General features: G+C 40.5%; 1 protein-coding gene across 1 annotated transcript in view; it reads left to right on the top strand.

Moving 5' to 3' along the window:
- Window positions 1-27,720, top strand: part of plekhh2 (pleckstrin homology domain containing, family H (with MyTH4 domain) member 2) — a 120,803-nt gene that overhangs the window by 79,275 nt on the left and 13,808 nt on the right. The window contains exons 18-27 of the mRNA XM_078229693.1: window positions 2,256-2,368; window positions 3,824-4,003; window positions 9,117-9,214; window positions 11,442-11,619; window positions 12,243-12,398; window positions 15,683-15,780; window positions 18,749-18,890; window positions 23,443-23,588; window positions 23,884-24,013; window positions 27,176-27,262. Of these exons, the coding sequence (XP_078085819.1) occupies window positions 2,256-2,368; window positions 3,824-4,003; window positions 9,117-9,214; window positions 11,442-11,619; window positions 12,243-12,398; window positions 15,683-15,780; window positions 18,749-18,890; window positions 23,443-23,588; window positions 23,884-24,013; window positions 27,176-27,262 (1,328 nt within the window). The remainder of the gene's footprint in view (window positions 1-2,255; window positions 2,369-3,823; window positions 4,004-9,116; window positions 9,215-11,441; window positions 11,620-12,242; window positions 12,399-15,682; window positions 15,781-18,748; window positions 18,891-23,442; window positions 23,589-23,883; window positions 24,014-27,175; window positions 27,263-27,720) is intronic.

The raw sequence follows: 27,720 nt of genomic DNA, 5'->3' as shown, positions 1-27,720 counted from the left end.
TCCCACCCATTTCCAGCTTTAACAAAAGCAGGAAGATGGATGAACAGTCAAACATGGAAGCAGCTGGTACTTTAAATATGATAATGAGGCTTGTGGGCCTCATCGTCTTTCAGCTTTTCACCTTTAATTGTTTCGGCTGATTTTCCTGAACCTCAGAAAACTCAGCAGCTGTGTCAGATCAAAGACTTGGCATGATCCAGGAGGTGAATGCATTTAAATTTACTTTGTGTATTTAGTATGCCTGCCTGAGAAATCCTCACAATCAGCCAACACCACCCCTACCTCCCCCTCCCCCCCCCCCCCCCCCCCCACACCCCCCACACAACATGATCGTCCCCATGAGACTAACAAACCCCCACCCACCAAACTCCCTTGAGGCTGATCCCACATCATCACCAAGGCCTCCAACCATCCACCATGACCTGCAACCCATCTTACACCCCTAATCCTAGAAAGACTTGTATCTATGTCACTTGTTTTTTTTACAACCACTGGCTGTTGCAAAGTGAAGTACTTTACTTTTTTTTAAAAGTGTAGGCACTGTTGTAACATAGGAAAAGCAGCAGCCAATTTGTGCTCAGCGAACTTCGACAAACAGCAATGTGATTATGGCCGTACTCTGTTTTTGGTCATGTTGAGGGTCAGAGGATACCAGGGATAATTCCCTTACTCTTTTTTGAAATAGTGTCATGGGAACTTTTACTTTCACCCAAGTAGGCAGATAGGGCCTTGGTTTGAGATTTTATCCAAAGACGACACCTCCAACAGTGAAGGGCTCCCTCAGTACTGCACGGGGGGTGACAGCCTTTATTTTTGTGCTCAAGCCCTGGAGTGGAACTTGAACTCAGAACCTTGTAATTAAACAACACGTCCACTACCAATAGAGCTAGAATTGACACAGAAGAACTAAATGAGAGCTATATCGCCAGTCTCCTCTTCATTTAGTCACTTCAATGATCGCCTTTAACAACTGCTTTAGTTTTTAATCAAACAATTTTAGTTGCGTTATTGAAGGTTATACAAAACAAATCAATGGTAAACTCTGCAGTGGTAGAGCTACAGCTATGGGTGAAGAATCCAGATACACCAGGTTTTCAAACTTTATCTTGCCTAGTAAAATGAGCTGCATTGTGGTCTGACACTTCATACGGCCTAGCTTCATAATATCCTCAGTCAGCTTTGGGATATGTCGAAGAGATCCCCTGGCCAGCTGAGAACCGATTTTGAAATTTGTCATGTGGAAAATTACAGGCGCCAACACCTGAAGAAATCCATTAATGCTGAAAAGCTCACCAGAATTTACAAAAATTTTTTTATCTCCACTTCAAACCATTGCAGGCCTCCGTGCCTTTCAAAGCAGAATAGTGACTTCAGTTTCACACCAATGAGGCTGGCTCTTATTTTCGCTCTGAAATAGCAGAGAAAGCTCCCCAGTGTACCAAACAGATTCAGAGCAACTGGAGAGGGGCAACAAATATTGGCCTTTTCAATGATGCTAACACCACAAGAATTGGAATGGGTAACCCACACTTCCATCTCTTTTAAGTAGGCTCATAGAATTTTTAGACTTGTATATTTAATACAAAATTCGTCATATTGATTGTTGTTAATTTGAACTCAGATTTGGAACTAAACTGATCTATTGCTCCTCATTTTATAACTAAAGTCATAAATTATTGTTATGATCGCCATAGAGACCTATAACTTGTAAAATGGATTCACACTTCCAGTTGATAGCTGAAGGAATGACTCAACAAGATTTCATGCTTCTCACCTCTCTGAGACGGCATGCCATTGGCCAATGGCGGGATCTTGTGGTCCCACTGCTGTCAATGGAATTTCCCATTGAATCCACCCCATGCCACTAGGAAACCCATAGCAGGGATACACCATTGGCGGGACCAAAGATCCCGCCAGCGGGAAGGGCTGGAGAACTCTGCCCCGTGTCTATACTGTAAACACAGAAACTGCTACCATTGTCTGTGAATGTACAAGTACCTTGCACCTTCTTCTCAGTAAAACAGTGGAAACCTTCTTTTGATCTCTAACAACCAAACCACTCAAACTTACTATCAGGCAAATTGCAGAACAGGTCACATGATCCCCTCCATTTATGCTAAATTTAAACAACTTCTAAACCTCATGAATGTAAACTATAATGTTTCAAATATATATGTATTGGCTTTTTTCTTTCATTTATTAATTTCTCAGGTCAATTTCTTTATGCATTTTTCTCCAATTCTGTTCTTTGACAGGCTCCCAGTTATGGTCACATCCTACTTTGTGCTATAATAAAGATGGGATAGCATTTCCCCTTACCACACTGCCATCTGCAGCTCTACAAACTGAAGCGCTCAAACTGTTTAAGGTAATATTCATTTGTATCCTAAATAATGTAGGTGACAATTTGCCGCCAAAGTAACAGTGAGACTAATAGCACTTGCCAGTATTTATGTGCAATTGCTACAGCAGCTTCAGGTGAGGGTGGATATGGGTTGAATGTGGAATTCCAAATGTTGAGGTATGATATGAGTGAATCCATTGTTAGTTTTTCAAAAATAGCATCTCATTGTATGGTTCATCATTGAAAGGTGTAAAGCTGTTGCACATTTACTTGTTCTGTTCACTCAAAACCCAGATGCTTTGTTTCTGTCTTTGTGACATTATCAGCCTGCAATTTCAGGAACTTGCCACATAAAATTTAAAACTGAAACTTGTAAGGTTTAATAGACAGCAGACACCATTAGATTCACTCCCAGAGCAAATTATGAACCAATATATTTTACTAGCATTAGGGAGGATATTATATCTTAAAGGTTTATATTATATCTTAAAGGTTTACAGTGGATTAAGTAACATGGCTTTTGGAAGGTCTACCAGACTAACGTATTCACGATCACTGATTGTAATGTAATAAGCAATATTCGTATTGTTGTTTGCTAATACAGTACTAATAGAAAAGCTGGTGTTAGATTATGTGCACTGGGCGAATATTAACCTTCTCTTCTAGCATGCCTTTGCCCCATTGTCAAAAGTTAATTTTCTGGCACAGCACTGGAGAAGTGCAGATGAAGCAGTGAATAAGTACTCAGCACCTCTTCTGAGTGCATTAATTATGAAAATATTGACCAGGACACTATCTTGTTGGATAAAGAAGACATTTGGTCTAGAAAATCCAGAAGGTAGGAATCCCACCATAACTGGTGTAATTATACCGTCATCAAAGTATCACCACTGACCCTGTTAAAGTTTTGTGATAAAAAATATTTAACAATTAAATTAATCTTTTGGAGAGAGAGGGAAAGAAATCCCATTGTCACTACCCTTTTTGTGCAGAAGTGTTTCCTGTTGTCATCTTAGTAACTTAATTCCACTCATCTGTTTTCCAGGTCAATCATTGAGCAGTTCTATCAACTTTGTGGTTCCAGGGTTATCAAAATACAATTTGTTTCTTGGGGGTTGAAGGTCTTTTACTTGTAATTTCTTGTGGCCTTGATATTCCAGAATTCCAATACAACCCTTCAAGTTTCCTCGGAATTCAATAATGTTATTCAGAGGCCCTTATACTATAAATAAGAGAAGCATATTCCTACTGTATTAGTGAATGTTTTGCCACTTCTGACACCAGCTGATAGTTTATGAGAAGAATTTAGTGCCAATTTGTGGGCAGTTTTATGCTGTTGACCTGCATTCAATAAGAAGTTGATTTGAGACTGACCAGAACTACAGAATTCAGAAGGAAGAGATTCCCATTTTTTATATAGAAAAGGATAAACTGCCATTTGTATCAGTTATAAAATGAAATATTTGTTTTATTCTCCAGACTTCCCAGTTATTCATCAATGTTGCTATTGATGCCCCTGCCATTGATTATCATGTATCACTGGCCCAGAGTGTTATACAAGTGTGTCTCACACATAAAGAGCTACAAAATGAGATCTACTGTCAATTAATCAAGCAAACAAGAAAGCGACAAACCCAGAATCAGTGTGCACCCATACAGGTATTGTGCATGTGCAAAGAATTTTCTTTTCCGAAAACCTGTGCATAGTTCATTAGAAATTAAATAAAATTGCTGCTTATATTAGAATTCTTAGTTACTCTAGATTGTACATTCAGAACTTGGTTTCTCATTTTTTTCATTATATCTGTGTGGTAAACCTTCATTGCAGTGTACTTCTTGTGAACCAACTGCATAATTGGCTAGAGCAAGTTGACCTTTCTTAACGAGAGCTGTAGAATTAAGAGAATTGTTGCAGCAAACATCAGAACATTGTATTCCTGTCCTTGGCTGTTACTTTGCCCTGTACCTTAGTTTGAATACTAATTTTTTGTTAAAGTGGAAGGAATATGAATTTCAGATTTTTGCTACCTGACTAATTTATGAGATTTTACAAGATAGCCTTAAATGAGATCTACCAAGAAACTGACATAACAAGTTAGAAGTATAGCCTAGTGTTTTTAATCATAAGAATTTCCATAATATATTTTTTTTACTTTTTACATTCAGCCAGCGTGTTGTTTTTATTGGAATCCTAATAATTTCCTATAGGAAGCTATTTTGTATTGCTGCTTATGCAATATTTAGGTTTGGCATTGAAGTACAAGAGGATGAGAAAATAAACAGTTCTAGATAGTTAAGAACATAAGAAATAGAAGTAGGCCATCTAGCCTCTCGAGCCTGCCCCACCATTCAATAAGATCATGACTGATCTGAAGTGGATCAGTTCCACTTACCCACCTGATCCCTATAACCCCTAATTCCCTTACTGATCAGGAATCCATCTATCCGTGATTTAAACATATTCAACGGGGGAGCCTCCACCACTTCAGTGGGCAGAGAATTCCAGAGATTCACCACCCTCTGAGAGAAGAAGTTCCTCCTCAACTCTGTCCTAAACTGACCCCCCTTTATTTTGAGGCTGTGCCCTCTAGTTCTAGTTTCCTTTCTAAGTGGAAAGAATCTCTCCATCTCTACCCTATCCAGCCCCTTCATTATCTTATAGGTCTCTATAAGATCCCCCCTCAGCCTTCTAAATTCCAACGAGTACAAGCCCAATCTGCTCAGTCTCTCCTCATAATCAACACCCCTCATCTCCGGTATCAACCTGGTGAACCTTCTCTGCACTCCCTCCAAGGCCAATATATCCTTTCGCAAATAAGGGGACCAATACTGCACACACAGTATTCCAGCTGCGGCCTCACCAATGCCCTGTACAGATGCAGCAAGACATCTCTGCTTTTATATGCTATCCCCCTTGCGATATAGGCCAACATCCCATTTGCCTTCTTCATCACCTGTTGCACCTGCAGACTGGGTTTTTGCGTCTCATGCACAAGGAACCCCAGGTCCCTGTGCACAGCAGCATGTTGTAATTTCTTTCCATTTAGATAATCAATTTGCTATTATTTCTTCCAAAGTGAATAACCTCGCATTTGTTAATGTTATACTCCATCTGCCAGATCCTCGCCCACTCACTCAGCCTGTCCAAATCTCTCTGCAGACCTTCTACGCCCTCCACACGATTCACTTTTCCACTTATCTTTGTGTCGTCTGCAAACTTTGTTACCCTACACTCAGTCCCCTCCTCCAGATCGTCTATATAAATGGTAAATAGTTGAGGCCCCAGTACCGATCCCTGCGGCACGCCACTAGTTACCATCCACCAACCAGAAAAGCACCCATTTATTCCGACCCTCTGCTTCCTGTCGGATAGCCAATCCACGCTAACACCCTACCCCCAACTCCGTGTGACCCAATCTTCTTCAGCAACCTTTTGTGAGGCACCTTATCAAATGCCTTTTGGAAATCCAAAAACACCGCATCCACCGGTTCCCCTTCATCAACCGCACTAGTCACATCTTCATAAAAATCCAACAAGTTCGTCAAGCACGACTTTCCCCTCATGAATCCATGCTGCGTCTGCTTAATTGAACCATTCTTATCCAGATGGCCTGCTATTTCTTCTTTAATGATGGATTCCAGCATTTTCCCAACTACAGACGTTAAGCTAACCGGCCTGTAGTTACCCGCCTTTTGTCTATTTCCTTTTTTAAACAGCGGCGTAACATTAGCCGTTTTCCAATCCGCCGGCACTACCCCAGAATCCAACAAATTTTGATAAATAACCACTAACGCATCCGCTATTACCTCTGACATTTCTTTCAGTACCCTGGGATGCATTCCATCCGGGCCCGGGGACTTGTCCACCTTCAGTCCCATTAGTCTACCAAGCACTGCCTCCCTGGTAACATTAATTGTATTGAGTACCTCTCCTCCTACCAACCCTCTATCGTTAATATTCGGTAAACTATTTGTGTCTCCCACCGTGAAGACCAACACAAAAAACTTATTTAAAGTTTCAGCCATTTCCTCATTTCCCACTATTAAATCCCTCCTCTCGTCCTCCAAGGGTCCAACATTCACTCTTGCCACTCTATTCCTATTTATATATTTGTAAAAGCTTTTACTATCATTTTTTATATTTAGGGCTAGCCTAGCTTCATAACCTATCTTTCCTTTCTTTATCGCTTTCTTAGTCGTTCTTTGTTGTCTCTTAAAGTTTTCCCAATCTTCCATTTCTCCACTATTTTTGGCCACTCTGTATGCATCGGTCTTTAATTTAATACTCTCCTTAATTTCCTTTGTTATCCATGGCTGGTTATCCCTTTTCTTACAACCCTTCTTTATCACCGGAATATATTGTTGCTGAGTACTGAAAAGGATCTCCTTAAAAATTCTCCACTGTTCCTCAGCTGTCCTACCTACCAGTCTGCTCTCCCAGTCCACCTTAGCCAATTCAGCCCTCATCCTATCGTACTTCCCTCTGTTCAAACAGAGGACAGTGGTATGGGACCCTACTTTCTCCTCTTCCATTTGTATCAGAAATTCGACCATATTGTGATCACTTGACCCAAGAGGGTCCTTCACAAGAATATCCTTAATTCTACCTACATCGTTACACATTACCAGATCTAAGGTAACTCGTTCCCTCGTCGGCTCTGTAACATACTGTTCAAGGTAACTATCCCGACAGCATTCTAAGAACTCTTCCTCCATCCCACCCCTTCCAACTTGAGTCAGCCAATCAATATGCAGGTTGAAGTCCCCCATGATTATTGCCGTTCCGTTTTTGCACGCATCCATTATTTGCTTGTTTATAGCCCTCCCCACCTCAACATTATTATTTGGGGGCCTATAGATCATGCCTACTAGTGTCTTTCTCCCTCTACTATTCCTTATCTCTACCCATAACGATTCCACGTTTTGTTCCTTAGAGCCTATGTCATCCCTCACTACTACCCTGATATTATCTTTTATTAACAGAGCTACCCCACCACCTTTTCCTTCCTGTCTGTTCTTCCTAAATGCCTGATACCCCTGGATATTCATCTCCCAGTCCTGGTCTCCCTGCAGCCACGTTTCTGTAATGGCCACTAGATCATACCCATTTGTGCTGATTTGCACCATCAACTCATTAACTTTGTTCCGATGTCAGGCACGATTTTCCCAACCCGCTGCGCTACTCGAGTAGTGCAGTGGGACGGCAAATATCAGCGGGAGGGCTGAGACTGGATTTGCGACCAGCATCCTGCTGGTTGAAACTTTCCTGGGCTATGTTTTATGGCATAAGCTGCCTCATGTCAGGGAACGGCAGGATTGCGATATGCTAATAGTGTTTAGCATCTCTTTACCGAGCCCAGAACTCAATTGGCTGCCCCTGCCGGGGGAAGTTCCCACCAGCGGGGATTAAAGCTTGTCCCCAGCAATGGGGACCAGGCGTGATGGCCTCGCTGGTGGGGCAGAGACCATTGAGGCCCCCGCCCCCCCCCCCCCACCCCCCCGGGAGGGCTGGGAAAGGGGGATGCTCCTTGGGCAGTGCAGTCCTGCCACCCTGTCAGTGCCCACCGGAGACCAGGCAGTTCCAAGGGGACGGGGTCTGAGGAGGCAGACTGGGGGGCGGGACCAGACCAGGGGTGTGCAGTTTGGGAAGCCATCGGGAGGCAGGCAATGGGGGGGGACCAGTGCGCATGTGCCAATCTCCCCACTGACAGATCAGCACATGCGCAATGGTCCGCTCAGCATTATGCTGCCAGCTTCTTTGGCAGGATGCTGCTGGTCTCTTGGGACCCCTCCCTTCCTGGGTGGGATAAGCCCCCCCCTCCCCATTTACTGGCCTGAATCTCTCTCAGATCTCACAGAGTGCCACATATAACTAAGTACACCCAAAAAAAGGTGGGAAATTCTCCCGTTTTCCCACCCGTTGAACGCTTAGTTTTTTAGGGGGGGAATCAGAGCCACTGCAGATTTGGAAAGTCTACCTTTTGGAAATGTATACTTAATATTAAGTGAAATATTGCAAATAAGCTACAATCTGTTGCTTTTGCTTCAGTTTAATTTTTCATTTTAATAAATTTGATGCAGCACGTTTCTTAACAGAAACATTCTTGAGATTTAATTCACTTAAAATAAAGCAAATAACATAGTGAAGAGACTTTAGATGCGTTAATCTGGTTAGATTTGAACTCAGGTTATGGACACAAAATAGCAAGGTGATAATCCAATGCACCACCCAGTCCTGGTGCTTTTAAGTAAATTAGTTGCCTTTCATATAATTTTCACCAGTCTTTTATGTGTAATGGAACCATAGAAAAGTTAAGGCATTCATTCAGCCCATCATGTCTGCACTATCCAAAGAAAAAAAACCAAAGTAACCAGTCACTCATTTTAATCCCACTTTTCAACACATGGTCTGTAGCCTTGCACGTTACAACACTTCAGGTACAGATCCAGGTAGCTTTTTAAATGAGTTGAGCATTTCAGCCTCGACTACTAATTGTAGTAGTGAATTCCAGATGCTCCCCCCCCATCCTCTGGGTGAAAAAGATTTTCCTCATGTCCCCTCTAATCCTGTATCAATCACCTTAAATGTATGAGTCAGTGTGCATTCTCTAAAAGCTTTAAGAATATGCGACTATTTCATTGGTCCACAAATCATCCACATCATTAATTGTATACTTCTACGTGGAAATCAACAAATAATAGTGTGTGCCTAATCAGAGAAATGATCTTAATATCACATATATGAGCTAAAATGAACCTCTCTATCTTTTAGGGGTGGCAGTTATTGGCTTTGTGTGTTGGCCTTTTCCTTCCTCAGCATCCTTTCCTCTGGCTGCTGAAACATCATCTGCAGCAAAATGCAGATCCGAGGTGTGTAGAGAACTACAAAATAATACAGCATCATTTTCTGTATAAATAATGGTGAAGTAAATGGTGGTTACTGTTGCTTATAATCAAAGCCAAAGCAAATTCAACCAATGACAGATGCAAGTTTAAATATGGAAATCTAAAAGTTGCTGTGGATCTGAATGGCACTGCTGTGCTGAGAGCTTTGTGAAAATACATCACTGCTGTTGGCCTCACTATTGAAATCCATTGACTGGCATGAGGTTCCTGTAGTTGCACTGTAGATACTAACTAAACTCACTACAAAAAGTTAGGTCTTATCCATTTCAGTCCAAATACCCTTTGAACAAGTGTTAATAAGCGCACTGAAAATGAACTATTATAAATCCCCTTCCTTCAAGTTTAATTGCTGTTAGAGGTTTTAAGAATGTAAAATTTTCAATTAATAAAAAATTATTTTCCTTTCCGTCATTTTTTTTGTCTCTCCTAATCTAATCTTTCCTTCTTTCTTTCTATTTCTTTATGTACTGGATTCACATTGAATTCATCCACTCTAATATTGACTTCCCTTCAAAATCCTTGCACCGTTCATTCCATAATTAAGGAAATTGTTTATGGAAATGTAATTTGCCCTGTTTACTCAGGTTCCATATGCCTCAAGTTGGATTTTGCATTGAGAATTACAGTGTGGCTAACAGCACTCACTATTATTAGACAACTTCTGGAGTCCACAATATGCACTTAATGCAAACATTACTCTCCCAGTTACCCTGCTCTTCCACTGGCTATACTGTAATCATGCCTCATCAATAGGCATGTCATGGACATATATGTAATGACATGAAGTTGATGCTTACACACTAGTTATTCATTGAACAGGGCAGAAAAAGTTAAGGCTCATACATTTAAATATATGTCAATTTCTAATCGCTTGATAAGTCATAATTGCTGCCGATTAAAATCCAATCATTGAAATTTTAATTTTTACAAATTTGGATGCTCATTCCTTCAGAAATTAATTAATATTGGGAGTTTAAAACTTTTTCTTTCTGACTCATTGGGCCCGATTTTACCATTTTCATTCTAAGTGCTGAATCTGGGCGCAATTCAGATCCGACTTGGAAATTGCGCTGTGGGCGGGGCTTAGCGTGCCTGAAACGATCAGAGCTCTGAACTGTGCATGTGCAGTTAGAAAAAAAAAATTGAAAATCACGCCGCTGTCACATCGCTCTTGGGCCGCAAAAAGCAGATAAAGCGGCCCAGGACCGATGGCCCCCTCAGACATCACCCCTACAACATACCTTTCCCCCTTATCCACCCACTGCCCCCTCCCCCCACTACCCAGACCGATCACGACCTTCTGCCCCACCGATCGCCCACAGAGTGGCAGCGGACCCCCCCCCCCACCACCACCAGAGATCCCCCCCCCCCCCCCAAAAGAATGATCGGGCCTCCCACCCCCCCCCCCCCCCCCCCCCCACCCCTCCAAAGACAGTTTGGGCTCATGCCCGACTTTACCATGTTTCGGGTGCGACGCAATGGTAAAATCGGGCCCATTATCTTTCACTCTGTTGATCCCTCTTTTGTTTCCATTATTTCATTTTCTGTACATAATTTAAGTCTAATTTATATTTACTGGTGCATACTTCTAGGTTTAGACTAAGGATTTCTCAGTGAGGCTTGTTAAATATGGTTGCTTGAAGAGCCATGCTGTTGTTTGCTCTACTCGCATATTCTATAGATCCTCTGTAGAGAGTGCCATGCTGCATCAGGTACCCAAGACAGTAAGTTGTTGCTCAAAAGTATCTAAAAGACCTGTGAGCAACTGTCAGCACAGTGAAAAGCAAACACTTTGCTGTTGACTGCAAAATGCAAGCCTGACTTTCCCTCACTGCCATTTTCAGCACTTTCTGCGCAAAAAAAACATTATCAGACATGTCTATCTAACAGTAGATATCATTAAATGCACTGCCACTGCAAACTATGGCCAAATTACTTTGTTGTGAGATAACCTACATGGAAATAATGGTCGTGGTATATTCTTGACTGAGAGATTCTTGCATCAGGATAGTCCTATCCTTATTCTTACTTTAAATGCATCTGACTGCTACAAACTGACCGGAACAAATGCAGACACAATGATAATGGTAACTGATTTATCTAGTAATTTGATTTAGTGTAAGGTATAGCTTCACATTGGAAGTCACAAGAGAAAAAAAATACTTTATTGTTTTCCTTTAATAAATTCTAGGACTGAAGTAGGAAAGTATGCCATATACTGTCAACGATCACTGGAGAGAACTCAAAAAAATGGTGATCGTGAATCAAAGCCTTCCAGAATGGAAATCTTATCGATTCTCTTGAGAAATCCATATCACCATTCCTTACCTTTCAGCATTCCTGTACATTTCATGAATGGCACATACCAGGTTGGTATTTTACTTACCAATATAAAAACAATTAAGAATAGTGACTTGTAATTTATTGGATGTGAATTGCATTGAATCATCTTGAGGATGTGATAACGACATGCAATGTAACTGCAATGTTGTTCTTTATTACTAAACAAGCAGTGGTAAAAGTTATGGTCCTCTACGTTTTATTGCATTACAATAAAAATTAATTGTTGACATTTCTGCATGGCAAAGCTTATGAAATCTCCGTCAAAGCTGACCATTACAAACATTTGGGAATCAGCAAGCTCTTATCAAAGTGCACCTTGTTTCTACAATGGAGTTCCAGTCAAACCCAGAACAAAGGATTGGGGAATTATAACAAAAAGAACTGTAACAATGGAACTTCGCTGTACATAAAAAGAACTACTTAATGGTTTAGAAAAACTTGAAAAATATGATTTATGTCTAAAATATTGAGATCATAAGTTTTTATTTCATAGTTTTTTTAAGAACATATGTTTATTATCTTTTCAATGATGCATGTTTCCTCCAAAAACAAACTCGTTTAGCAAACTGTTAAAATGAATTTAAATGACATCATGCTGAGCCATTTTGAAACTACATTACCTATAACACTACTTTGTCTAAATGTATAGGTAGTCGGTTTTGATGCATCCACAACAGTGGAAGAATTTCTACATACTCTAAATCAAGATACTGGCATGAGGAAACCAGTGCAGTCTGGATTCTCTCTTTTCACAGATGATCCCTCAGGAAATGATCAAGAGCACTGTCCTCGGGGAAACATAAAGGTAAATGAGTGGGACTAATAATTTATTAGTGTTAATAGTATAACTTAAGTCCTTCAACTAATGGTGGTGTCATGAATCCATGCATGGTAAATATGTACACTCAGGAACTGGAATTGTATAGCAACTTGTTCAGGATCAGAAAAATAAGTCTTTCAGTGTGACCCTTCATCATAACTAGCTTAGTCAGGCTGGAGAGAACTCTTTTTATAGGGCTAACAGGTCATCACAGACACAAGTAAAAAGTGTAATTGAACAGTAAAAGTAAGTAGAATTAAATTCTAACAACTTTTCACAAAAAGGCAGCTGATGTGTGTTGTAAATTATTAGGAACATGAGGAAAAGTTATTGACAACCAAAGCTATTTGACCTATCAAACTCATTCAGTTAAACATCTTGAACTCTCCCAATATCATTAATTCCACTGCTTAACTGGTGCTTCATTCAAACGTTAACATTATACTCCATTTGCTGGAAAACACTTTGGGATTCTTGTTGCATGTTGCATAGTGCTTAACTTCGTTGTGTAAAGAGGCAGTATCATTGATACTTTTTTAAACTTGCGGATATACTCGCTGTCCTGTCTATGTTCACAAGCCTTCCAAAAATGTGCTTTTCCCTAAAATACCTAAAACACTCACTGCAACCAGAATTTTCATGTCATATCATATTATATAGTGAATTAATAGTAATTCTGCAGTACTTTTCCTTATTAATAGTGTACGAAGCTTTCATTGTTTACCCCAACCTAATGTTCCCCTAGGTGCTATCTGAAGTATATGCTTATGCAGGTACATGTCTATGCATAAGAATCTCTTAATGTTAAACTAGCCCAGTTTTCCTGGTATGTGAATCCTGAAATGGATCTACTATTGGTTGAAACCATTTCTGCTCTGCATGAGCAGCCTGGTCCTGCATGTTTTCCATCATATGCACAGGGATACAGGGTTCAAGCTTAGATGAATTTCTTCCTGAGAGACAGCACCTAAAACTGTGCCTGTTCCAGCCATGTTTCTGCTGCTAAGCTCTCTCTCTCACAGTGACCACTGTCAGCAGAAAAGCACTCCCAGTGGCACCAATGAGATCAGTGAACAAGTCCTGACCTGTGGGTTTTTTTTGATTTCCAAGCCTGTCATTCCAATCAGGATTACCAAGATCCTGGACTGCAGCTGTGGTGCACCCCAATCAATGACTCATATCATTGAAGACAGCCCCTTGACAAAATTCACAGAGGGCTTATAGAGTTCCATTTAGCCATTGCAGAAGCTATTGCCTGGCTTGGTAATTACTGATTACACGCTAAAAAACTTACTGCACACACTTTTTAAAAAAGAGCTCCGAGGTCTGCAGTCTGAATATTCATGGAGGAAACACCAACAGCTGTTAAGACCTCCAGTTTGGGAGTGAGAGGGGATTACTACAGGTGTACAATGATGTGTCTCATATAGCTCGTGGACTCCTGCACCTGAGATGCTACCTGCAATAAACTGCTTGGTACAATCTGATTGCACAAGTATGTTCTAAAGAGTATCATTCGTTTAAAAGTAGGTTTGTGAGGTTCAGTTTCCCAGATTCATTTACTGCTACTTGTGAAATATAAATCCAAATCTTCCAGTCTCTGAATTATTGGAGAGCAGGTGTACATCAGAGCCCTGTAAAAGTCCTTGCACATAGACATATGTGGAAATTTCCAAGGAAGCTTAAACTTAGAATGGACTGATTCGCTGCTGCCCGGAACCTTCCACAAAAGTCTCCCACTCTAAGCTTGGGGCAGAGACATGGGCTAAACACACAGGACTTAGCTATGTACTTATCAAGGAAATGTTCAACAGTTTAAAACCTGTTTAAACAGCTGGGGTAATTCTACAACCAACCCCCAGACCATCAACTAAATACGCAACCACCCAACCCATCTCAACTACCCCTCAACCATCTGACTAACTCCAAACCCAACCTGACTATCTCTTTGACCCAACTCAACTATCCCTTGACTGCCATCCTGACCCGAATACTCACTCATCCACCTACCCATTCATCTACTCGCCCATCAACTCTCCCTTTAACTCTCCCATTCACTCATTCATTAAAATATTGGACCATTAAAAATTTAACCTGAATATGGCAGCTAGTGATATACTGTAGTAGTGGGTATTGTCTTCCCCTTCTCGCGACAATACTCCATTCACTGGACGTAAATGGGAGATACTGCATTGCCTCGTTCTGTCAACTGGGATCAAAAGATGCCAGAAGAAATGAGCAGTGTTGGGTCGGTCAAATCTTCGCAGACAGCAGCAATGCGCCTAATATTGTCACTAACCAGATCTAGGTCATAGATTTAATGTTGATGTCTCCCTTGATGAGCTGGCATGATTGGATCCATTAAGGCCTAGCTATGCATCTTGTAATACAGGTAGAAAAAGACAAGATACAAGAAGCAGCCTTCAACTTTTGCTTTGAGATAAAAGTGCAACAAGATAAAGGGTTCAGGACATGAATTAAAGAATAGGGTGAGAAAGATGAACAGCATCAACCCTCAACTGATAACTGTCTTCCTGTCTCCATCTCCAATGCATATGGCTTCCTTTTATGTTTTTGGGTTTTACAATCAATCATTTTCTTAGTTTCAGCATAATTGGTTATTTCTGTCCCTCGCACTGCTAGAAGGCTATGTGGCCTACATCTGCCAAATATCTTAAATGAGACAGAATGAGGGGAGCAGAGTGAAGGGGAGCTGGGACACCCAGTGCAGAAAGGAGGCTGTCGAAAGAGGGGCCCCATCCCCTCTTTGTGCCTGTGACCTGAGTAGAGTGTCTTTCTGGGCATTTCCCCCCCCCCGACATAATTGATCGTTAATTACCCATGAGGCCCTGGCCGGCCTAGACTTCTCCCATCTCCTATAAAATTTTGTCAAGTGATAATCTCAGTGATGCAAATAAACTCTTGTTCAATTTAAAACTTGTTCAAATTAATTTTCTCATGTAAGTTATAATAGAATAAGATAGTCTAATTGATAATTGACTATAAATTGTGATTTTAAAATAGATTGTTTTGCAGCCCAGAAGAGTGTTCAAGGTATTTTCCAAATCTTTACTTTTAAATGCCTGTACATTGGGCATTTGGAGTTCTTTTGTTCATTTCGAAATTTACATTTTTGGTTTGTTCAAATACATCTGTGCTGCATTAGCATCTTATGCACTGCATTTCAGTGTTCGTCTAATGTCATTTTGTGTTACATTGTTAGTAACTTGGTAGAAAAGCATTTCAGTAATCTTAATTTCTTCATTAAGATTTGCGACATAATATGCAAATGGGAGCAGGCCTCTAAAGAACAGCATCCTGGAAAATTTGAGGGAACTAGGACTGTCCGGCTAACTTATAAGAACAGGTAAATGATTGAAGCAGATAGAGTTAGTGAGAATGTTTACTTATCCTTCCTCAGTTTCACCATATTCCTTGCAAGAATTGTAATAATTATCCTTTTATTATTCTTCATTGTTTAATTATATTCCAGTACCAAATTAGGAGATGTTTGGAATTGGATTGTATTATTTTTTAATATTGTCAACATGTCAACACAAAAGATTTTTTCCAACCCAACAGAAATACTTCTGATTGTAATTGAAATATACAAGGGTTGTCAAGTTAACAGTTCATGAACATGTCAACAGCCACCTGGTTCAAGCATTGCCTGAAATCCCACATCTGGTTGTTAACACCTATAAATGCTCTTTTGTATACTATTTGAGAAACTCATTTAAACAGCTACCTCATGTAAATAAAGACAAGAAAATTGCATTTATATCATGTCTTTCATGACTCAAGGATATTCCCTCCCAGGTGGATGTACAAGGTTCCATGGCATTATTTTGAGAAGGGTTAGATGTTCTCACTGGCATCCTGGTCAGCTCTTTCATCCCTCGCCCAACATCGTGAAAAATTTGAAGAGCAGCCAAAGGTCAATTGATTTTGGGTGGAAATTTCCAGAAAAATGCACGCATAGTGAGGGCACTTCAAAAGGACTTCATTAACTGTAAAGCTTTCGACATCCTGGGTTTGTGAAAGACACTATATAAATTTATTTATTTTTTCTTTTTAATATGTTGAATATTTGATCCATTGGGACTACAGATGATGAGCTCTTTTTGTAAGCTGTTGAATTGAACATCTTCATGTTCCCCAGCTGAAGGCATAACAGTGCTTTAATCAGGAATCCCAATAACTTTAAGGTAAAAGCAAAATACTGGGATGCTTGAAATCTGAAGAGGTCATATGGACCTGAAATGTTGGCTGGAATTTTACCGTCCCGCCCGCCACGGGAGTCGGAGTGGGTGAGGGGCGAACCACGGAAAGGTCCATTGACCTGGAGTGGGATTTTACAGTTTCAGCACGAGCGAGGCCATAAAATCCCGCCAGTTAACTCTGTTTCTCTCTCCACAGAGCTGCCAGACCTGCTGAGCTTTTCAGCATTTTCTGTTTTATTTAATCCAGGATCTTTGTAAGGAATATTAATCTAAGGATTTCAGATGAATCTTTAATCCCTTTATTTTAACTCATCCAAAAATTCTCAGAAATTGTTCATCCATGTCAAGGGAAGTGCTGGATCCTTTAAGATAAATTGGCCCAAATTATATTGCATTTACATTACCATTCATTGAGATATGGTACTTCAAGTCTACTCAATGATGAGTATAACACTGCTTATCAAAATAATCAAACAGGAAAGTCAGACTATAAAATCACAAACTAATTTTCCTTTATTAACAAATTTAGGTGCTGGTCATTATTTCGTTGATAAACCACTCAAGATACTGGGGTAGGCATTGTTAATGGATGCAATTAATATTGGAGATTGCATAGGCAATAAAAATAGATCACAGCAACGCCGCATCAATCAAGTTCTATTTATTACAAGTTAATATTACGCCCAGCATCCAAGATTGACATAAAGTCAGCAAGGTAAATTTAGATTAGATTCCATATAAAGCTAACAAGTTAACATAATTGAAAAGCCAGTCTATTGAGTGTGTTAAAGTCCAATTATTCGTTCCTATAGATAAGTTTAAAATTTTTGCAGAGATTTCCAAATTTTATATGCAACTTCATCCTTGCATCTTGGTATGGTAAGTTGAACTCTTCCTTTGGGAATGCCTCCAGGCAACAGGTTGATCAATCTCTTTCTATCACAGAAGCTAAACCTCCTTCTAGCATCTGTCTTCTCCTGTTAGCACAAACTTTCTTTCTTTTCTCAGGAACTTAACCTACATGCAAGTGATACTGAATTATTTGCTTGTCGCTGGCTAGCAGAGCTCTTCAATTTCCTTGAACTCCTGTAACTTTCCTTACATCAGCAAAACATTTTATATCATCATCTGTGGGTGGCTTCTCTCCACACTTTTCTATGAACAGCTTAATTGCTGTTTTTCATACTTTTTGATTCTTTTTTTCATTTATTCATACATCACCAAATAGAATGAACCACCTCATGACAAGAATTCACCATAAGTATATATCACGTCCTATAATGAGAATATTGTGTTGTCTTAAGAAACTTACCTGCTCCTGGGGCTTGGCCTCTTATGCAGTGTTCCCCACCTGACAGGGAGCTAAATCTACCAGTGCAGCTGGCTTCCAGGTGGGGAACCATTTAAGGAAACATACCACCATGGAGTTAAAACTATGCAGCGTTCAAGGAAACCCAGACTTCCCAACCAGAACTCCATCCCCCTCACCAATGGGAAATCCCACCCAGTGAATAGACATATGAACATTTGCAATAGGAGCAGAGGTATGCCATTCAAGCCCCTTGAGCGCTCTGCCATTCATTAAGATCATGGCTGATCTGTTTGTGTTTCGAATTCCACATTCACATCTACCCCAATTACCTTTCATTCCCCGGTCTAACAAAAATCTACTTACCTTTACCTTAAAAATATTCAATGACCCACCTTCATTGCCTTCCGAGGCAGAGATTTCAAAGTCGCACAACTCTCTCAGAGAAAAATAAATCTCCTCATCCCTGTCCTAAAAAGGTGACCCCAAACTTTAAAATAGTGCCCCCTATCAGAGTTCACAAGTTATTTACTTTCAATTCAAGTTTACCCATTATCCCTACTTCCTGTACGACTGTCCAGTCTCCTAAGTCGATATTCACATTTTTAAATAATAAAACAAGTTCTGAGAAATTTGTATTTTTGAACATTGTAATGAATCCTCCTCAAAGGCTATCTGGACAGGAGAAGACAGCAGCTCAAAGGGAAAGAAAGATAGATTAATGTTTTGGGCAGGAGCCTTTGTCAACACTGACACAGATTTTGATTCTGAATGACAGTTTTACACTGTTTTCACATTCACAGGCTCTATTTCTCTTCACAAGTTCGTGGGGAGACAGATCGAGAGAAACTATTGCTGATGTACCAAACAAATATTGAAATTGTAAATGGACACTTTCCTGTAAACAAAGAACTTGCATTAGAAATGGCAGCGCTCCTAGCTCAGGTAAGAGTGTAACCTGTTAAATAATTCCAATTTCAATAATTTGTCTCATGTAAATTGTATAAAGAGGAAATGTATTAGCTAAATACATAAGTGTTCCGATGCATAAAATACGACTGTATTAAAACAATTTTAAGTATTTCTCTTTTTTTATGTTCCTATTAATTAAACTTTTTCATTGTGCCACCATGTAACACACTCAGCCTGTGTTATATCTTCATGCAGACTTCTGTCAGACTCACTACTACAGTCTACTACTCCTGGGGAGATGGTGGCATAGTGGGATGTCACTAGACTGGTAATCCAAAAACCCAGGCTATTGCTCTGCGAACATGGGTTCAAATCCCGCCAGGGCAGCCATGAAATTAATAAATCTAGAATTGAAAGCCAATAACATAGAACATAGAACATAGAAAGCCACAGCACAAACAGGCCCTTCGGCCCACAAGTTGCGCCGATCACATCCCCACCTCTAGGCCTATCTATAGCCCTCAATCCCATTAAATCCCATGTACTCATCCAGAAGTCTCTTAAAAGACCCCAACGAGTTTGCCTCCACCACCACCGACGTCAGCCGATTCCACTCACCCACCACCCTCTGAGTGAAAAACTTACCCCTGACATCCCCCCTGTACCTACCCCCCAGCACCTTAAACCTGTGTCCTCTCGTAGCAACCATTTCAGCCCTTGGAAATAGCCTCTGAGAGTCCACCCTATCCAGACCCCTCAACATCTTGTAAACCTCTATCAGGTCACCTCTCATCCTTCGTCTCTCCAGGGAGAAGAGACCAAGCTCCCTCAACCTATCCTCATAAGGCATGCCCCCCAATCCAGGCAACATCCTTGTAAATCTCCTCTGCACCCTTTCAATGGCTTCAACATCTTTCCTGTAATGAGGTGACCAGAACTGCGCGCAGTACTCCAAGTGGGGTCTAACCAGGGTCCTATAAAGCTGCAGCATTATCTCCCGACTCCTAAACTCAATCCCTCGATTAATGAAGGCTAGTACGCCATACGCCTTCTTGACCGCATCCTCCACCTGCGAGGCCGATTTAAGAGTCCTATGGACCCGGACCCCAAGGTCCTTCTGATCCTCTACACTGCTAAGAATGGTACCCTTCATTTTATACTGCTGCTCCATCCCATTGGATCTGCCAAAATGGATCACTACACACTTATCCGGGTTGAAGTCCATCTGCCACTTCTCCGCCCAGTCTTGCATTCTATCTATGTCTCGCTGCAACTTCTGACATCCCTCCAAACTATCCACAACACCACCTACCTTGGTGTCATCAGCAAACTTACCAACCCATCCCTCCACTTCCTCATCCAGGTCATTTATGAAAATGACAAACAGCAAGGGTCCCAGAACAGATCCCTGGGGCACTCCACTGGTCACTGACCTCCATGCAGAGAAAGACCCCTCCACAGCCACTCTCTGCCTTCTGCAGGCAAGCCAGTTCTGGATCCACAAGGCAACAGCCCCTTGGATCCCATGCCCTCTCACTTTCTCAAGAAGTCTTGCATGGGGGACCTTATCGAACGCTTTGCTGAAGTCCATATAGACCACATCCACCGCTCTTCCTTCGTCAATGTGCTTGGTCACATTTTCAAAGAACTCAACCAGGCTCGTAAGGCACGACCTGCCCCTGACAAAGCCGTGCTGACTACTTTTGATCATACTAAACTTCTCTAGATGATCATAAATCCTGTCTCTCAGGATCCTCTCCATCAACTTACCAACCACTGAGGTTAGACTCACCGGTCGGTAATTTCCCGGGCTGTCCCTGTTCCCTTTCTTGAATATAGGGACCACATCCGCAATCCTCCAATCCTCCGGAACCTCTCCCGTCTCCATCGACGATGCAAAGATCATCGCCAAAGGCTCCGCAATCTCCTCCCTCGCCTCCCACAGTAACCTGGGGTACATCCCATCCGGTCCCGGCGACTTACCAACCTTGATGCCATTCAATAGTTCCAACACATCCTCTTTCTTTATGTCCACATGCTCGATCCTTTCTGTCCTCCGCAATCCAGCAGTACAACCACCCAGATCCCTTTCCACCGTGAATACCGAGGTAAAGTATTCATTAAGCACCTCCGCCATAACGGTAACCATTGAATGATCACCAATTGTCGTAAAAACTCATCTTGTTTGCTAATGTTCTTTCAGGAAGGAAATCTGCCATTCTTACCTGGTGTAGCCTACATTTGACTCCAGATCTACAGCAATGTGATTGACTCTTAACTGCCCTCCGAATTGACCCCACAAGCTACTCAATTAAGGATGGGCAAAAAATGCATGCCTTGTCAACACCCACATCCCATGAAAGAATAAATTATATGACACTCTAGATCATAATGTTTCCAGACTCCCACATATTAAACCTTACAATCCTGAACACTACACCACCACCCACCCCAAGTCTCTACATGCTTCAAAGTTATCAGAGGATTAACTTATTCATATTATCAGCTATTGGACCTACTGAGTATAATAGTGTATTCACTTCAGCCTCTATTTTCTTATTCAAGCCTATCTTGTATGTTAAAAAATATTCTTCTCCATAACACGCAGTTTTGCACCTAGTCTGGCCCTTCCATTTGCCTCAATTGGACAGGCAGTGTGATTTACCATCCATGGCTGTTTCAACACAGAAATACAGCTTTTTTAAAAATGGCACTGTAGTCATTGTTTTTTTTTCCCCACACTTGTCAGGATTTGGCAGACTCCGATTGTGGTTACAGTCATTTTAAGTTTCAGTGATTCTGTAGAACATCTTTTGAACAAATCGTTTTTGCCAGCTAATTGCTTTCCTAAAGTTGGAGAATTGAATTGAAGCCAGTTTTTTTGCTCTGACTTCTCTTTAATTTTTTTTCCATCCGCATGCAGTTACCACATGTTATGGTGCTAACTCAGGATCTGTGCTGCAGCATTCTTTAAGCTGCACTGTTAAAACAGTCAGTCTGCCAGTGCTCAATGATTGTTGCACCAAATCTTATTTCAAAGTTTGTTACAACCTTTTTTGGAGTTTGCTCATCCTTTTGCAAACTGGCTAGGTCCTTTGATTCTGCTTTGGATTGTGTCTCACAATGAATCTCCACGTGTTCTGGTAGAGTCCTTGTATGTTGCACGGTGGATCTTTCTTCTGCCAGTCAGCCTCCACACCTGTAATGCAAATGCTTAGGTGATCACCAACTGTATTTGAGGTCTTTAAGTTAGGCGCACTTCTCTCAGGTCAGACAATAGTTTCTTTACTACTTCATTCTTCGGGATTTTGGAATTTTTCACCTGCTGCTACAGTTTTATGTAAGGTTTTATGTTGTCTCATGAAGAGGACTGGTAGCTTGTATGGTTGAACAATAACTGTTTATCAGTAACACATAACTACATATGTATAGGATAGAGACCTCTAACACAGTACACCATAATGTGGGCATGACTGTTTCTCAAGTCCCACGTTAACCCTTACAATCCCAAACACCCTAATACTACAGTTAGAAAGCAACATTACAACAGTACAAAATTGCACTACAAATAAGTGTGACCATTAACAGTAGTAAAAATACTGTGTGGTAACAAAATTGAATTTTCTCTTTTGCAACTCTTATGACCCAGATTGGAAACCTGAAGAATTTTGAATTCTAGTTTTTATACATATTTTAAAATATAATTTGAGCTACACTATTTACACACTTGCTAAGAAATTGCTGTCCTATGTGACAGCCAGAGTCTGGCATGAGCCTCATCCGTCACCAAAACCAGCAGTGTTAAAATCCCAGATTGACAGGAACAAAGCAGCAGATTGAGTTGTTGCTTTTCTACTGCTCCTCTTCCATTCATCATAGTTAAAAACACCCCTTATAATTTTGTTCAAGCTTGGAATGTGTATCAGAAAAATGTGCTGAAACCTTGATGAGCAAAAAAAATTAACATTTTTAATTTACCTCTGTCCAATGACACATGATGGAATCATGACATCAGCAGCCCTTCAAAACGTCACAATTTAGTCATTCTCCTGTATAGAATCCCTACAGGATGATGTAATCTAAGAGAAATAATGTTGAGGGCTATCATGCTGAGTCTGAACCCATCTGTAACCAAATTTCTCCCAGCAAGGATTAATGAACATCAGTTAGGAGCGGCATCCTGATTTTTTTTTTAATTTCTTGGCTGAGATGCTAAAACCTGAGGAAGCACCATGTTGCTGGTTCAGCAGAGGCTGACTAATAGAGCACAAAAGCTTCCAACAGATTGCACCATTGACCGTTTTGCTAATATATCAAGAAATTTCAAACTGCCATAGATTGAAAGGATATAATTCAGACTGGCACTTTGGATGGAGACTTAACTTCCAGTAGACCTAGCAATTCATTGATTTTTGCCAGTTTGTGAATCCTATTTAACATTGCAGCTTTTCTCAGCAAGAACTTTTAGTATTAAGATGTCCAAATTAAAATAGTATTTTTGACAAATTTGACTCTCTTGTAATGCATTTTAAACAGCCTAAGGGTAAAATGGCACAACAGCAATTAATTGTGCATTTTTCATTAGGTGGAGTTTGGAGACTTTGAGCGACCGTTTTCGACTCCAGCAGCTCAGATCTCAATCCAATCCAAATCAAACCAAACTCTGAAGCAAGTAATTGAGAAATTTTATCCAAAAAGATATAAACAAGGCTGTACAGATGAGCAAATTAAGTATGTATGGAACCCATTCAGTACATCTGCCAGTTTTCTATAATTTTGCCACTCTTTTCAGTAAATATTTAAGTAATTGATGATGTAGCTCTATTACAGTTGTTGAAAGAATCATTGTGTTTATTGTACAACTACTTGAGTGCTGAAATAAAGTCTTCAGCTTTTCACTGATAGCATTCCAAAGCACACCTTAACTTATGGAAATAAAAATAATCATAATGTTCAAACATATATTTTGAATAAATTAATGCAGTGGAAAATACTGTTTCACTGTACCATTGTGTGTCTACTTTAGGCAACTATGTCAGCGACTTTCTACTAAATGGATGGCTCTGCGCGGACGTGCTACTGCTGACTGTGTGCGCATTTACTTTACTGTAGCAAGGAAGTGGCCTTTCTTTGGAGCAAAACTGTTTGCAACAAAGGTAGGATCCTGTTTACTGTTATCCAGGTTTGATCTCCAAGTGTGAATTTTCTTCTATCATTGTGACATTGTGCACAGTAAATGTTTCATACAAATGTAAAATGTTTTATTAGTCTTTTGTGAAGTACCAGCCGAGACCTAGTTTTAAATATATTCAGCTTTATTCATTTTTTCATTTATTCATACATATGGTTTAATGGTGAGACGGAATATGAGTTGTACATTTATGGGGAAACGCTAAGCAGAAGAAGTTGCTTTCCCAACAAATAGCAGTGGAGGTGGAGTCACTCCAACTGAAGTTCACACAAACATGATAGTAGGTGGCTGTAGACTAACACCGGCAGAAGGGAATAAATCTCTGACCATCCTCCCTTCTAGATAACGATGGAAAGACATGTAAATGCATAACAGGTATTTTGTGTCGGTCTTCACAGTGGAAGACACAAATAACATGCCAAAAATTGATGACAAGAAGGCTATGGCAAGTGAGGACATAGAAACTATCATTATCATGAAAGAGGTAGTGTTGGGCAAGCTAATGGAGCTAAAGGTAGACAAGTCACCTGGCCCTGATGGAATGCATCCCAGGGCACTAAAAGAGATGGCGGGGGAAATAGCAAATGCACTAGTGGTAATTTACCAAAATTCGCTGGACTCTGGAAAACAGCAAATGTGATGCCACTGTTTAAAAAAGGAGATAGACAAAAGGCGGGTAACCACAGGCTAGTTAGCTTAATTTCTGTATTAGGGAAAATGCTTGAATATATCATCAAGGAAGAAATAGTGAGACATCTGGATATAAATTGTCCCATTGGAAAGACGCAGCATGGGTTCATGAAGGGCAGGTCATGTTTGACTAATTTGGTGGAATTCTTTGAGAACATAACATGTGCAGTGGACAATGGGGAACCTGTGGATGTGGTGTATCTGGATTTCCAGAAGGCATTTGACAAGGTGCCGCACCAAAGGCTGCTGCATAAGATAAAGGTGCACGGTGTTACGGGTAATGTATTAGCATGGATAGAGGATTGGTTAACAGAGAGCAAAGAGTGGGGGTAAATGGGTGTTTTACTGGTTGGAGATCAGTGACTAGTGGTGTGCCTCAGGGATCAGTGTTGGGACCACAATTGTTTACGATTTACATAGATGATTTGGAGTTGGGGGCCAAGTGTAGTGTGTCAAAATTTGCAGATGACACTAAGATGAGTGGCAGAGCAAAGTGTGTAGAGGATGCTGAAAGTCTGCAAAAGGATATAGATAATCTAAGTGAGTGGGCAAAGGTCTGGCAGATGGAGTACAATGTTGGTAAATGTGAGGTCATCCATTTTGGCAGGAATAACAGCAAAATGGACTATTATTTAAATAGTTAAAAATTGCAGCATGCTGCTGTGCAGAGGGACCCGAGTGTCCTTGTGCAGGAATCTCAAAAATTTGGTTTGCAGGTGCAGCAGGTAATTAAGAAGGCAAATGGAACTTTGTCCTTTATTGCTAGAGGGATGAAGTTCAAAAACAGGGAGGTTATGTTGCAGCTGTATAAGGTGCTGGTGAGGCCACACCTAGAGTACTGTTTACAGTTTTGGTCTCCTTACTTGAGAAAGGATATACTGGCACTGGAGGGGGTGCAGAGGAGATTCACTAGGTTGATTCTGGAATTGAGGGTTGGCTTATGAGGAGAGACTGAGTAAACTGGGACTGTACTCATTGGAATTCAGAAGAATGAGGGGAGATCTTATTGAAACATATAAGGGGATGGGAACAGATAAGAAAGAAGCAAGGAAGTTGTTTCCACTGGCAGGTGAAACTAGAACTAGGGGGCATGGCCTCAAAATAAGGTGGAGCAGATTTAGGACTGAGTTGAGGAGAAACTTCACCCAAAGGGTTGTGAATCTGTGGAATTCCCTGCCTAATGAAGCAGTTGAGGCTACCTCATTAAATGTTTTTAAGGCAAGGATAGATACATTTTTGAATAGTAAAGGAATTAAGGGTTATGGTGAGCGGGCAGGTACGTGGAGCTGAGTCCACGAAAAGATCAGCCATGATTTTATTGAATGGCGGAGCAGGCTCAAGGGGCCAGATGGCCTACTCCTGCTCCTCGTTCTTATGTTCTTATTCAACCCTGGAACGTTACAAGGGAAGATATTCACTTATTATCTAAATGTAACTAAATCATAAGTGCATTCTTTATCATGAATGATTTTACTGCACATAGGAGGAATCTTCTGCCAACATTTTGATTTGCTTTATTACTGTCGCATGTATTAGTATACAGTGAAAAGTATTGTTTCTTCTGTGCAATACATAGGGAAGGAAAGTAGGGAGTGCAGAATGTAGCGTAACAGTTATCGCTAGGGTGTAGGAAAAGATCAACTTAATGTGAGATAGGTCCATTCAAAAGTCTGATGGCAGCAGGGATGAAGCTGTTTTTGAGTCGGTTGGTACGTGATCTCAGACCTTTGTATCTTTTTCCCGACGGAAGAAGGTGGAAGAGAGAATGTCTGGGTGCGTGGGGTCCTTGATTATGCTGGCTACTTTGCTGAGGCAGCGGGAAATGTAGACCGCGTCAATGGATGGAAGACTGGTTTGAGTGATGGACTGGGCTTCATTCACTACCCTTTGTAGTTTCTTGCGGTCATGGGCAGAGCAGGAGCCACATCAAGCTGTGATACAACCAGAAATAATGCTTTCTATGGTGCATCTGTAGAAATCGGTGAGAGTTGTAACGGACATGCCAAATTTCATTAGTCTCCTGAGAAAGTAGAGGCGTTGATGGGCTTTCTTAACTATAGTGTCGAGCATGGTGAATGATAGCCAAAAAGTCAAAATCAATAGGAGCTTTAGATTAGTCAAATCATGGAAATATGCTGAAAACCATTACTACTTAGCATGTATGAGCTTTGTCAATTTTTCTTAGAGGCATTTGACAACCACAGATAATGCATAAAAGTTAATGATCAATTTTCTATATATTTCACGAGTGATAGGAACATGTTTGAAATTTACGTTCTGAGCACTGACAATTGGGATGTGGCCATAGTAATAAGGAAGGATGGTGAACAGGAGGTCACATTGTCAATTCAACCAATTTAATTTAATTTAAATTCTTCTGTTATCAACATATGCTGTCTTGTAGATACATGATAGTTTTGCTTTTATTTTTATGTAGCCTATTGCTCCACCACGATCTGACACTGCACCAATATGGTTAGCTGTGCATGAGAATGGCATCAGCATATTGGAATACAACTCTATGGTAAGAATAGCCACCGTTAAGCACTGCATTATCATGTTTTTCCCCTGTGTTTAATTGAAACACATAGTACCACAATGTTTGATCTAAGTAAGGTTTTTCCTCTGTTGTGAAGGAAGGAATGACTTCTGCACACTTGCATGAGGAGTGTTCAGAGATCAGTTAAAACTTGACCATTGAAAGATAAAATTCAGGAACAATAAACAATACAAATTGAATCACCAATGCAAGCAGAATATTGGAAAAAGTCTGTATAAATTCATTACAACTATAGACATGGAAGTGTTATTGCCAGCTGTTCTTTCAACTAGACTGAACTAACGTTCCAAAATGAGAGAAAACATAATACATGGCTCTTTGACATTGATCTAATTTGCTGTCAATTAATTTGCAAGTGGAGATTTGTAAGTAATTAAATATCATGAAATCTTAAAGTTTAACAACAGAGGGCCCTATTTTAC

This window comes from Mustelus asterias, chromosome 15 (genome assembly GCF_964213995.1).
Source record: "Mustelus asterias chromosome 15, sMusAst1.hap1.1, whole genome shotgun sequence".
Classification (NCBI taxonomy): Eukaryota; Metazoa; Chordata; class Chondrichthyes; order Carcharhiniformes; family Triakidae; genus Mustelus; species Mustelus asterias.
Note: the sequence above shows the minus strand (reverse complement) of the source record. Positions and strands in the feature narration are given on the sequence as shown.